Source organism: Mesoplodon densirostris, chromosome 6 (assembly GCF_025265405.1).
Source record: "Mesoplodon densirostris isolate mMesDen1 chromosome 6, mMesDen1 primary haplotype, whole genome shotgun sequence".
In the NCBI taxonomy this organism is placed as follows: domain Eukaryota; kingdom Metazoa; phylum Chordata; class Mammalia; order Artiodactyla; family Ziphiidae; genus Mesoplodon; species Mesoplodon densirostris.
The window spans coordinates 70,843,820-70,857,301 of NC_082666.1; the positions used below are offsets into that span (position 1 = coordinate 70,843,820).

General features: G+C 39.7%; 1 protein-coding gene across 6 annotated transcripts in view; it reads right to left on the minus strand.

The window, feature by feature from the left end:
• RIC1 (RIC1 homolog, RAB6A GEF complex partner 1) overlaps positions 1-13,482 on the minus strand; it is a 141,924-nt gene that overhangs the window by 10,103 nt on the left and 118,339 nt on the right. For all 6 annotated transcript variants that reach the window (XM_060102188.1, XM_060102190.1, XM_060102191.1 and 3 more), the window contains 4 exons: positions 12,958-13,118; positions 11,866-12,001; positions 7,351-7,467; positions 6,129-6,857 (listed from right to left, as the gene is read on the minus strand). In XM_060102188.1, coding sequence (XP_059958171.1) covers positions 6,129-6,857; positions 7,351-7,467; positions 11,866-12,001; positions 12,958-13,118 — 1,143 coding nt within the window. The remainder of the gene's footprint in view (positions 1-6,128; positions 6,858-7,350; positions 7,468-11,865; positions 12,002-12,957; positions 13,119-13,482) is intronic.

A 13,482-nucleotide genomic window follows, 5' to 3' on the forward strand; every position in this document is an offset into this window, starting at 1 on the left:
AGTGAGGCAAATACTCTGCTGGTGTAATATAATTTATGATTTCTTGAACTCCCATTATTGCCAGATATCTTACATAAACCTTACATATTCTTTCATTTCTTCTAGTGACTCTCAAAATATGTGTATCATTCCCATTTTACAGATGAGAAAACTGAGTTAAATAACTGTTGAAGATCAACAGAAAAGAATATAAATTAGTCTCCCTGACTCCAAAAAAGCTCAGGTCTATTTCCTGCAACAAAGAGTTTTCTGGGAATGTGACTAAAAAAAAAATCTTTGCTTTGGGCAATAGTATGTAGTCCTGCTACACAATGAGCATTCTCTGTAATTTTTTCACAAATTTAAACTTGCTGCTTGCCTTGGCCTTCATGGAAATGTGCCTAACAGGCAAGTTCAACTGTAATTATTATCTGTCAATCCACAGCAACTTAGGAATTCTGATCAAGTTTCTAATTCCATTGCTTGGGAGATCACTGAAAGTCTAAGGAGTGACCTAAAACAAAAAACAGCTGCATTTATTGTTTGTTTTTATGACTGTGTGGCCTTTTAAGAATACCCAAGGAATCACAGAATCTCAGGGCCACCCAGCTTCTGCCTGAATATCCCCTCTGGTTTCAATCAGTTGCCATGAAGCAAATAAACTGACAGGAAAACTGCTTCAGGCAGAATTTCAAACCAGGTTTATGGTTAGCTTCTTTAATCAATGAAAACAACTCTGCAGTAATTTTAAAGAACTTTTAAATGTAACCTATCATATTCACATCAGACTAATAGGAAAGCAAACTATCAAGCCCTTTTGTCAAATATACAATGAAAGAAATTTTCAGGAGTCTCAAAGAACCCATTATTTTGAGAAAAATTGTGTAATTACTGCGGCAGGTTTGGGTCTTCCCTGCTTGCTATGGGGAGCCTAACGTAAGGTACTCTGTTGTAACCCACGTTCTAATCAGAGTCCACTCAGCAATTCCACACTGTAAGGAGAGAGATTATTGTGGAGGGCTCAGACAAACCCACTGATATTCAAAGTAATTCTTTATTATTATGTTTCTTGTATAATATTTCAATAATCTTATGTAATATGTGCATATATGTACTATATTATATGTATATACATATATGTATACATACACTTATTCAGTATTATTCAAAATAATACTGTAAACTCATTAATTTGTTTTAGGCCTATTTATGGACAAACAGGATTAAAAAAACACAACCCTGCAATGTTACTTTATGATTGTAAAGAAGTTTTCTGCCATCATATGGTAAGACTGAGTTCTTCAAAGGAAAGATAAACTCTGAACAGAGGAGGAGAGGGGTAAGATGGCAAAGAGTAAGACGCGGAGATCACCTTCCTCCCCACAGATACATCAGAAATTCATCTACACGTGGAACAACTCCTACAGAACACCTACTGAACGCTGACAGAAGACCTCAGACCCCCCAAAAGGCAAGAAACTCCCCACATACCTGGGTAGGACAAAAGAAAAAAGAATAAACAGAGACAAAAGGATAGGGACAGGACCTGCACCAGTGGGAGGGAGCCGTGAAGGAGGAAAGGTTTCCACACACTACAAGCCCCTTCGCGGGCGGAGACTGCGGGTGGCGCAGTCGGGGGAGCTTCGGAGCCACGGAGGAGCGCGCAGCGACACGGGGGCGGAGGGCAAAGCTGAGAGATTACTGTGCAGAGGATCGGTGCCGACCAGCACTCACCAGCCCGAGAGGATTGTCTGCTCACCCGCCGGGACGGGTGGGCCTGGGAGCTGAGGCTCGGGCTTCCGTCGGAGCGCAGGGAGAGGACTGGGGCTGGCGGCGTGAACACAGCCTGAAGGGGGTTAGTGTGCTACGGCTAGCCGGGAGGGAGTCTGGGAAAAAGTCTGGAGCTGCCGAAGAGGCAAGAGACGTTTTCTTCCCTTTTTGTTTCCTGGTGCGTGAGGAGAGAGGATTAAGAGCGCTGCTTAAAGGAGCTCCAGAGACGGGCGCGAGCCGTGGCTAAAAGTGCGGAGCCCAGAGACAGGCATGAGACGGTAAGGCCACTGCTGCCGACACCAAGAAGCCTGTGTGCGAGCACAGGTCACTCTCCACACCTCCCCTCCCGGGAGCCTGTGCAGCCCGCCACTGCCAGGGTCCCGTGATCCAGGGACAATTTCCCGGGAGAACACACAGCGCGCCTCAGGCTGGTGCAACGTCACGCCAGCCTCTGCCGCCGCAGGCTCCACCCGCATCCGTACCCCTACCTCTCCCCAGCCTGAGTGAGCCAGAGCCCCCGAAGCAGCTGCTCCTTTAACCCTGTCCTGTCTGAATGAAGAACAGATGCCCTCCAGCGACAGACACGCAAAGGCGGGTCCAAATCCAAAGCTGAGCCCCGGGAGCTGTGCGAGCAAAGAAGAGAAAAGGAAATCTCTCGCAGCAGCCTCAGGAGCAGCGGATTAAATCTCCACAATCAATGTACCCTGCATCTGTGGAATACCTGAATAGACAATGAATCATCCCAAATTGAGGAGGTGGACTTTGAGAGCAAGATATATTATTTTTTCCCCTTTTCCTCTTTTTGTGAGTGTGTATGTGTATGCTTTTGTGTGAGATTTTGTCTGTATAGCTTTGCTTTCACCATTTGTCCTAGGGTTCTGTCTGCCCGTTTTTTTTTGTTGTTGTTTTTTACTTAAAAATTTTTTTTTCTTAATAATTTTATTTTAATAACTTATTTTATCTTACTTTTATTTTATCCGCTTTCTTTCCCTTTCTTCTTTCTTTCTTTCTTTCTCTTTCTTTCTTTCCTTTTCTTTCTTTCTTTCCCTCCCTCTCTCTCTTTCTTCTTCTTCTTCTCTCCCTTTTATTCTGAGCCGTGTGGATGAAAGGCTCCTGGTGCTGCAGGCAGGAGTCAGTGCTGTGCCTCTGAGGTGGGAGAGCCAACTTCAGGACACTGGTCCACAAGAGACCTCCCAGCTCCATGTAATATCTAACGGCGAAAATCTCCCAGACATCTCCATCTCAACACCAACACCCAGCTTCACTCAACGACCAGCAAGCTACAGTGCTGGACACCCTATGCCAAACAACTAGCAAGACAGGAACACAAACCCACCCATTAGCAGAGAGGCTGCCTAAACTCAAAATAAGGCCACAGACACCCCAAAACACACCACCAGATGTGGACCTGCCCACCAGAAAGACAAGATTCAGCCTCATCCACCAGAACACAGGCACTAGTCCCCTCCACCAAGAAACCTACATAACCCACTGAACCAACTTTAGCCACTGGGGACAGACACCAAAAACAACAGGAACTATGAACCTGCAGGCTGCAAAAAGGAGACCCCAAACACAGTAAGATAAGCAAAATGAGAAAACAGAAGAACACACAGCAGATGAAGAAGCAAGATAAAAACCCACCAGACCTAACAAATGAAGAGGAAATAGGAAGTCTACCTGAAAAAGAATTCAGAATAATGATAGTAAAGATGATCCAAAATCTTGGAAATAGAATAGAGAAAATGCAAGAAACATTTAACAAGGACCTAGAAGAATGAAAGAGGAAACAAGCAATGATGAACAACACAATAAATGAAATTAAAAATACTCTAGAAGGGATCAATAGCAGAATAACTGAGGCAGAAGAACGGATCAGTGACCTGGAAGATAAAACAGTGGAAATAACTACTGCAGAGCAGAATGAAGAAAAAGGAATGAAAAGAACTGAGGACAGTCTCAGAGACCTCTGGGACAATATTAAACGCACCAACATTCGAATTATAAGGGTCCCAGAAGAAGAAGAGAAAAAGAAAGGGACTGAGAAAATACTTGAAGAAATTACAGTTGAAAACTTCCCTAATATGGGAAAGGAAATAGTTAATCAAGTCCAGGAAGTGCAGAGAGTCCCATACAGGATAAATCCAAGGAGAAACATGCTAAGACACATATTAATCAAACTGTCAAAAATTAAATACAAAGAAAACATATTAAAAGCAGCAAGGGAAAAACAATAAATAACACACAAGGGAATCTCCATAAGGTTAGCAGCTGATCTTTCAGCAGAAACTCTGCAAGCCAGAAGGGACTGGCAGGACATATTTAAAGTGATGAAGGAGGGCTTCCCTGGTGGCACAGTGGTTGAGAGTCTGCCTGCCGATGCAGGGGATGTGGGTTTGTGCCCCGGTCTGGAAAGACCCCACATGCCGTGGAGCAGCTGGGCCCATGAGCCATGGCCGCTGAGCCTGCGCGTCTGGAGCCTGTGCTCCGCAACAGGAGAGGCCACAACAGTGAGAGGCCCGCGTACCGCAAAAAAAAAAAAAAAAAAAAAAAAGAAACAGGAAACATCTCAAATAAACAACCTAACCTTGCACCTAAAGCAATTAGAGAAAGAAGAACAAAAAAACCCCAAAGTTAGTAGAAGGAAAGAAATCATAAAGATCAGATCACAAATAAATGAAAAAGAAACGAAGGAAACGATAGCAAAGATCAATAAAACTAAAAGCTGGTTCTTTGAGAAGATAAACAAAATTGATAAACCATTAGCCAGACTCATCAAGAAAAAAAGGGAGAAAACTCAAATCAATAGAATTAGAAATGAAAAAGGAGAAGTAACAACTGACACTGCAGAAATACAAAAGATCACGAGAGATTACTATAAGCAACTCTATGCCAATAAAATGGACAACCTGGAAGAAATGGACAAATTCTTAGAAATGCACAACCTGCCAAGACTGAATCAGGAAGAAATAGAAAATATGAACAAACCAGTCACAAGCACTGAAATTGAAACTGTGATAAAAAATCTTCCAACAAACAAAAGCCCAGGACCAGATGGCTTCACAGGCGAATTCTATCAAGCATTTAGAGAAGAGCTAACACCTATCCATCTCAAACTCTTCCAAAATATAGCAGAGGGAGGAACACTCCCAAACTCATTCTACGAGGCCACCATCACCCTGATACCAAAACCAGACAAAGATGTCACAAAGAAAGAAAACTACAGGCCAATATCACTGATGAACACAGATGCAAAAATCCTCAACAAAATACTAGCAAACAGAATGCAACAGCACATAAAAGGATTATACACCATGATCAAGTGGGGTTTATCCCAGGAATGCAAGGATTCTTTAATATACATAAATCAATCATTGTGATACACCATATTAACAAATTGAAGGAGAAATACCATATGAAATACCACAAGAGGGTGTGGAGAAAAGGGAACACTCTTGCACTGCTGGTGCAAGATTGATACAGCCATTATGGAAAACAGTATGGAAGTTCCTTAAAAAACTACAAATAGAACTACCATACGACCCAGCAATCCCACTACTGGGCATATACCCTGAGAAAACCATAATTCAAAAAGAGCCATGTAGCAAAATGTTCATTGCAGCCCTATTTACAATAGCCAGGAGGTGGAAGCAACCTAAGTGTCCATCATCGGATGAATGGATAAAGAAGACGTGGCACATATATACAATGGAATATTACTCAGCCATAAAAAGCGAAATTGAGTTATTTGTAGTGAGGTGGATGGGGTTAGAGACTGTCATACAGAGTGAAGTAAGTCAGAAAGAGAAAAACAAATACCGTATGCTAACACATATATATGGAATCTAAGGCAAAAAAAAAAAAAAGGTCATGAAGAACCTAGGGGTAAGATGGGAATAAAGACACAGACCTACTAGAGAATGGACTTGAGGATATGGGGAGGGGGAAGGGTAAGCTGTGACAAAGTGAGAGAGTGGATGGACATATATACACTACCAAACGTAAAATAGATAGCTAGTGGGAAGCAGCCACATGGCACAGGGAGATCAGCTTGATGCTTTGTGACCACCTAGAGGGGTGGGTTAGGGAGGGTGGGAGGGAGGGAGACGTAAGAGGGAAGAGATATGGGAACATATGTTATATGTATAATCAGTTATATGTATAACTGATTCACTTTGTTATACAGCAGAAACTAACACACCATTATAAAGCAGTTATACTCCAATAAAGATGTTAAAAAAAAAAAAAAACTGAACAGAAAACATGACTGTAATAGTTCTTTAAACACAATCACAGTGCCAACACAGGACATTTGCCTTCCTTTTCCTCTAGGTTTACGCTCAATAATTCTTATACCTTTGTAAGAAGAGAACTGTTACCTGTAAAATAATAAGGTACGAGGCAGCAGTATCCAAATCCTGAGCCATCAAACATTCCTCAAACAAGTCCTTGGGGTTTCCAACGGCTGCAAAAAGGTAATTCCACAGGGCATATTCAGTCTTCCTGGCACAGTGAACAACTGTCTGCAGGAAGAGTGGGAACTCGGTGATAAATTTTGCCACAGTGGGAAGCAGAGGGTCGGGAATGGGCTCCCGTGAGGTAGCTTCTTCTTCCAGCACTTCATGGAGCATGAGCTCCAGCACGTGAGGAAAGTAAGGTAACGCGGCACAGGACTGGGCTAAGAGCAAGGCTTGTTCCCCAAGGTTCCTCACCAGCAGCTGACGTAGAATGTGGTGGAGGTAGATCTGAGAGGTTCTCTCCACAACACAGAAAGGGAAGAGCACCTCCAGCTGTTCCCTAGCACTGTTCCGAGTATACAAAGAATCATAGAGTACAGTGTCATTGACAGCACCAAGGACTAATGCATCTTCAAACAGAACAGCCAGGGGGTAGATATTTATGTGGAAAGGCAGCATAATCCGCTGGGACAAGAAGGAATGGGGCTTACGGTGATCCCTAGGGAAGAGAGGGAGCCAAACTTTCATCCCTGAACCTCCACAGCTCAGCCAGAGGGCCTCCAAAAGGTGACGCTTTTGTTTATTTGCTCGACACGTGGTCCAGACATTTTCAACAGACTGGGCTAGTACAACAGGAGGACAGAATGGCAGCTGGAGAAGGAGAGACAGAAATCAGTTTTTTCCCTATTAAATTTGTAGATTCCTAAGTTTTCCTAGGTACTAGTTTCCCAAGTCTTTGAAAATGATAGTATAAATTTTGGGGAAAACTAGGGGAATTTATTTAGAGTCAGAGTTAATAATAGTACCCTGACTTTCAAAGTATGTATATTTAAATCTAAAAAAACCCCAAAAGAACACCCCACCCCACCCCAAGGAACTTCACCAATTTATCCTGTTTTCCCATTAGAATTTGTCAATAATAATGCCTAAGTAGTAACATCCGGCATACAGAGAATTTTATTATCATCTTAGGACCTCTTCTTCCACCCTTCACAAACTGTCTTGTACCCAGAGGCTTAAGACTTATTTTATGTACTTACTCACTTTCCAAATCACAAGATAATACTCTCCTCTTAAATTCTTTTATTCCTTCATCCTCCTCCCATACATTCTTAATGTTTTAAATGACTTGCACTTTACTCACAAGTTTCCTTTGGTTAGGGTTACTGTCCTTATCCCGGATCTGAGGGCCTGATCTGTCCCTCTGCATCATGATGAGCTGTCCTGCAAGATTTAGCATAATGCTCTCTGCATCACGAGCCTGAAAGAAAAATAAATTGTATTCATAAAAATTAACAGGTATGTTTTCAGCACTTCCCCTGCCAATGCATAAGGTTTACAGTTTAAGCAAACAACAATATTGAGTGTGTACTATGTACAGTCATTCTGCTAGGCTCTGTGGAAGTACAAGGAGCTGTCTGGCTAGGGTAGAACAAGCTTAACACAACGTAATTAATGAACAATGCAAGTGAGCATAAAATTGAGGGGAGAGCTGAATTATCCTGGAAAAACTAAGAGACCTTCAGAAGTTCATAAACATGAGACATCGCTTCAGTGACCTGGCAGGCACAGCTAGACAGGGCTTAAAGGATGAGGTGGGACTTGAAGGGTGAGGTTAACATACACGGGTGGGAGAAAAAGCGTTCATACTTTAGTTGAAGAATGCAATATAAATGACACGGAGGTAGGATAAAATAGTTCTACTGGGAAAGTGAGAACAATCTGGCTAAATTAGGGATATTATGAGAAAGAATGCTGATGGTAACAGACCTTCAAAGAGGGCTTGGAAAGTCAGGTAAAAATATAGCAGGAAATAAGCCACTATGTATGGTCCTTGAATAAGGGAGTTATTAAAAATTCTGAGTTATTCAGGATGGATTACTGAGGAGAGGAAGATATCATGGGTGGTGACTTCAAGAATGAAGGAAATAGTCTGCCTTTTTATTAAGGAAAATTTCAATCAAACCCCAAAGTAGAGAACCTAGTATAATGATTTTCATTGAACCCTATCACCCAGCTTTAATTTTCAGGAGCACTGTTTTAAAATGAATCTCAGACATCAAGTCATTTTCACTTGTAAAGAGGAAAAAGCATTTTGATTAAAACAAAAACTTACTTATATTCTAGACATGAAGGGTAGAAAAAGAAAGCTGAATCAAAGATGATTTCAGGGAACTGAATCTAGGTGAGGTGCTAGAGAAGTTGCAGTTGTCACTGATAGAAGTTGGGAGGAGAAAATAGTTTAGAGAAGGGAAACTGAAGAGTTTCCTTCTATTGCCCATTTTAAATTAGAAAGAATCTCAAGACTTTCAAGTAAAAACGTTGTGAGAGATGACTAAACTGGAGATGAATACCAGAATCATAACCATAAGGGTAAAGCTGGTAAACTGAAGGAAACAGATGTTTTCTGAGGCAAAGTATATGGGAGGCAAAAGAGCAGAGGGCCACTGTCTAAGCTTTTGAAGGTAAGAAGAGAAATAGAGCGTGATGTCACAAACCAAAGAAGGAAAGAGTTTTAAGAAGGAAAGGGTGATTATTCAGAAGACATGGATTCTGTCCCAGCTTTGACTCTTGCTGGCTGGATGAATTTAAGCTGCCGGTATCATTTAGGGTTTGGGGAACAACCATCACCCTACGTATTCTACTTGCAAAAAATACTCAGATATATGAAATGCTCTTTTTCACTGCTCTAAGACACAAGGGATTGTGTATAAAGAAATGGCAAAAGGGTACAGAATACTCACACTTTGTTATTCTTTTTTGCTTTAGATCAGATCCAGGTAGGTAGTAAGCATGATATGAACTGCTGTTAATTTACAAAGTAGGAATTAAAAAAATAAACCCTACAAAATCTCCAAGCAACTGTCACAAAACTCAAGAATTTTATTTGGAAAGAAATCTTCATTTCCCCACTTAGCACACCATGACATGAAAACTAAAAATTGAACGTCTGTCCCTAACACATGAGAAAAAGCAAGTAACTTGGAGGTAAGAGAAGGAAAAATGGAATTTAAAAGCTATGTGGGAATTATAAGCGCTAGAGAGTAGAGGAAAAAGGAAAATGAATATGCAATGCCAAGAATCAAACAGTATGAATGCATGGGGACTGGCATAGGGACAAACTCCTCAAACACTTCAAAAGACCTAAAGAACATTTACTGAAGTTCACTAAAATCCGATTAATGTTCATAATGACCACTTTTAAGTTTTAAGATGGTAAATTCACCACTACATTTTACACTTCATTTTTTAAAAAAGCAAAATTTTTTTTCCTTCAGCTCTACATGCAGTCAACATTTTCTACTGAAATATTACAATATGTAAGAACAGGTGACCACTACAGCCCTCTCAGGCAACTTTAATGAACTTTTCAGAAACTGACTGTAACATACAAGCAGGGACTACATGTATCCTCAAAATCCTAAATTTGAAGGAACCCAACATACCATCTCTTACCCCAAAAAATCCCTGGTAGATAATTCTCATTGGGAGGTTCCGAGACAAGGTGCTCACCTCTCTCCTGAGTGAAGGCCACCTTACTGTTGAACAGTTCTTACTGCTAGTTTTTTGTTGTTAAATCAAGACTTGCTTTACTTTAAATCTTGGTCTTCCCTCTGTGCAAGATGTAATCAGTCTATTCCCTATTATATTTCAACTTACTTCTTGATCTGCTCTTTACCAAGTTAAGTAGCTCCTCTTTGTAAAGGGCCCTCTTAAAATGGGGCACCCAGTATTACTGATGCCACTGATTGCCTAATAGTAGTATCTAGAATATACGAGGAGTCCTCCTTTTTTTTCTAATATGACAACTTCAAACATGATCAAAAGTATGTAAAATGTACAACAAACAGCACGCCCCTTATTCCCATCATCCAGTTCACAACTATCAAGGTTTGCTCCACCTATCCCTCTTTTCTTTTTACTTATTTTGCCAAAGCATTTTAAAAGAAGATACCATGCCATTTTACCCCTATACATTTAATAGGCATCTCTAAAATATATGGATATTTGCTTATATAATCACAACGCCAATATCACATCTAAATGTAATAAATCTTACAACTATTCCTTAGTTCACATTTAAATATTGCAAATTGTTTTAACAGTGTCTTTTTATATACAGCCTATTTGAATCAAGATACAAATGAACTTATGCATGTATTTTGTTGTTATAGCTCGAAAGTCTTATTTAGAAGAATCTTTTCTTTTTTCCCCCACATTATTGACCTGCAGCTTTCCTATAGAATATTATTAAACTAAACCTCTTTCCCTGTATTTTCTGTGAATAGAAGATGACTCTAGAGGCTTGATTCAGATCAGGCTCAATGTTTTTGCTAGTAATTCTTCACGTGAACTTCAGGTTGCTTCACCCCAGGAAGCATGCCACATCTGGTTCTCCCACTTTTAGTGATGCTAAAATTGATTAATAAGGCTTGGGCATGACAACTTGATACCTTCACTGTAAAGTTCCCATCAACCTTTCATTGGTTTCATCCAATGATCACTGCCTGAACCACTCATTTCTTCACGGGCTGCAAAATGGTGATTCTTAAATTCTTACATTCCTTCCATATCTTTTAGCAAGAGTTCTTCTGTAAAAGATAGCTTCCCCTTATCAACTAGGACTATCTTGTTACATGAAATAGAGTTTGCAGAGAAAAATGGGACCTGTATTTTAAAGGCACTCCGTGGAAGTGCCTTAATAGGAAGTAAAAGACAGACTGGGCAGACAGGGATGACAAATAAATCCACACAGAACTTTCCTTTGAAAATGGGTTCCACATTGACATGAAGTTTGGAGACCAGTGGTATAATGGAAGGAGGCTTGGAATAGAAAGTTATAATACCTGGGTCCTGGTGACACTGCTACCTACACAGCTACTTTAACCAGAAGCTATGGGATTATCTCTTTGCTCATAATTAACTAATCATGGAGTCCTCTATATGTCATATTCCTTCCATTTCTTTCCATCTTCTTTTCCCTACCCAAGTTTGGGCCACAGACACCATTCACCTAGATCATTACAATGGCCTTTCAGCTGCTCTCCCTACATCCAGTTCTGTCCCACTCTGTTTCATTTTCCTCCTTTGTAATGTTTTCTCTAACATTATAAAGCTTAGATCTAATAACATCCAGCTTAAAACGCTTTAGACTTTAAGACAAACTCCAAAGTCCGTATTATCAGTAAGACTCTCATCCTCTCATACTCTATGTTCCAGTCACTCTGAAATTTCTTCCAATTCCCTGAATGCATCATGTTCTCTCTTATCTATGGGCCTCTGAATACCGTTCCCTCTGCCTGAAATTCCCCTTCTTTACTTAGATAACCGCTACTTGTTCTTCAGGTTTCAATTTAAATGATATAGAAATCTTCTGTGATTGCTTAGACTACTCCAGGTTTTTGTTATACACAGTAAGCTATATTACTTTTTGGTACACACATCACAATTGTAATTAATTATGTATGTAATTATTTCCTTATAGTATGAGCAGAAACCATGTTTGTTTAGTTTGCCACTGTAACCCAGCATCTTCATGCAAGGCAAATTCTAGACATTTAGTATGTATTTGCTGAACAAATAAATAGTTCCTAACATCAAATTAAAACACAAAAAACTGAAATGAAAACTCTAAAGAGCTCTGATAATAGAATGGTACCTGCTGTGGCATTTTCAAGGTGATTCCATTCTCTGTACTCACTGATGTCAGAGTGACAGATACTACCAGGAAAGGGTGAGGAATGTAGCGTGACATGGAGACTTCCTGAAGAACTTGAATACCAGCAGTATTTGTACTGCAAAAAAGAGAAAGAAACCCATATACCTCAACAACAATGCTCATGACGTTTTTTCCTTTTCCACTACTAATAGTGTGAGATTTTATGTTTATGGGCCCAAATGCCTTCTACCTATCATTTTCTCCTCCCCAAGTATCCTTTAAGCAGCAGACCAACAAGGTTGTGGCACCCAAGAACACATCTGGAAATAAGGGAGGGAAAAAAAGGGAGTAAGATGTAGAAAGGAAGAAATAAACTAGGAAGAAGCTACAGGAATAGCTTAGTCAGTTGAGAAATAGCTGGTTGAGAAAGACATGCGTTCTGAGGCTAGGAGATTTGTTAATTTTTATTTTTATATTACTCCTCAATTATAAGCTACTTCAGCAAATATGCACTTCATAGCTGTTTAAAAAAAGAAACAAAAACCATTTGAGAACAAAATAAAACTCAAGAAGAATGGTCTAAATGCCCCAAGCCAGCCAGATGCCAAGAATATAGGCAACACACAGCTCCAACAGGTCTGACAGTTTTTCCTTTCCCAGACTACAGCCATCTAGCTCAGTGAAAATATTGAGTCTTCTAAGGTCATGCTTCCTAAGGCCTTAAAGCTGTAAACTCCTACAAATTTCCCCAAGTTTCTAGAACACCAGGATAGTTAGTAACCATTTGTTTTCAAGATTGTGAAAAAAAAAATTAGTATTTAAAGCTTTATCCCATCCTGAACTAGATTTTTTTCAAATGAGTCCAGTAAGATTAGCTGAAGAAGCTGGTACAGGCTCTTTAATTTATTTATTTTGGTAGCTAAAAAATAACTACTATATGAATATCACTAATTAAAATTCCTTGCTTTTTTAACTCCTAAAAACAAATGAAACGAAATATAAAATTAGAATAACTGTTTTGCGAAATAAAAACTACAGAGGTAACATGATAAATAGGAGCAAAAAGTGACCTGTCATATGTTATATACTTACCCATCAGATTTCCTTTCAATACTGTAAAGGCATATTGAACAGTCTGCTCTAAATACTATTACCATGTCCCGGAAGACACTAAGCAGTAATGTTTCTGCTTGTGTTTTGGTGACATGAGCAAAAGCATTGTCCAGATTTGACGTTCTCAAGTATACTCTGAGCTATAGAAAACGAAAATAAAGAAAACTGTAAAAACAAGATACCTACCATGGATGACTAAATACTTTAGACATGCTGTTTTTTTACCTACCGACTTTTTTCAAGTAAGAGGAGTTAAAGACTAATCTGAGCATTAATAACAAATGGATGTTTATATTTTGACAGGGTAGGCTCATTCTACAAATAACTAAAAGATGAAGCGATCAAAACTGTGATGTACTATTATGAGATACTCCTTTTAGACCTGCACATTTAGACCTGATCAGTAGTTTCTCAAAAAATAAATATAGAAATAAATAAGTTAATAAATCTCTAAGGACAGCCATCTTTATAAACTTCTCAACTTTTATTAACTATTTTTTATTA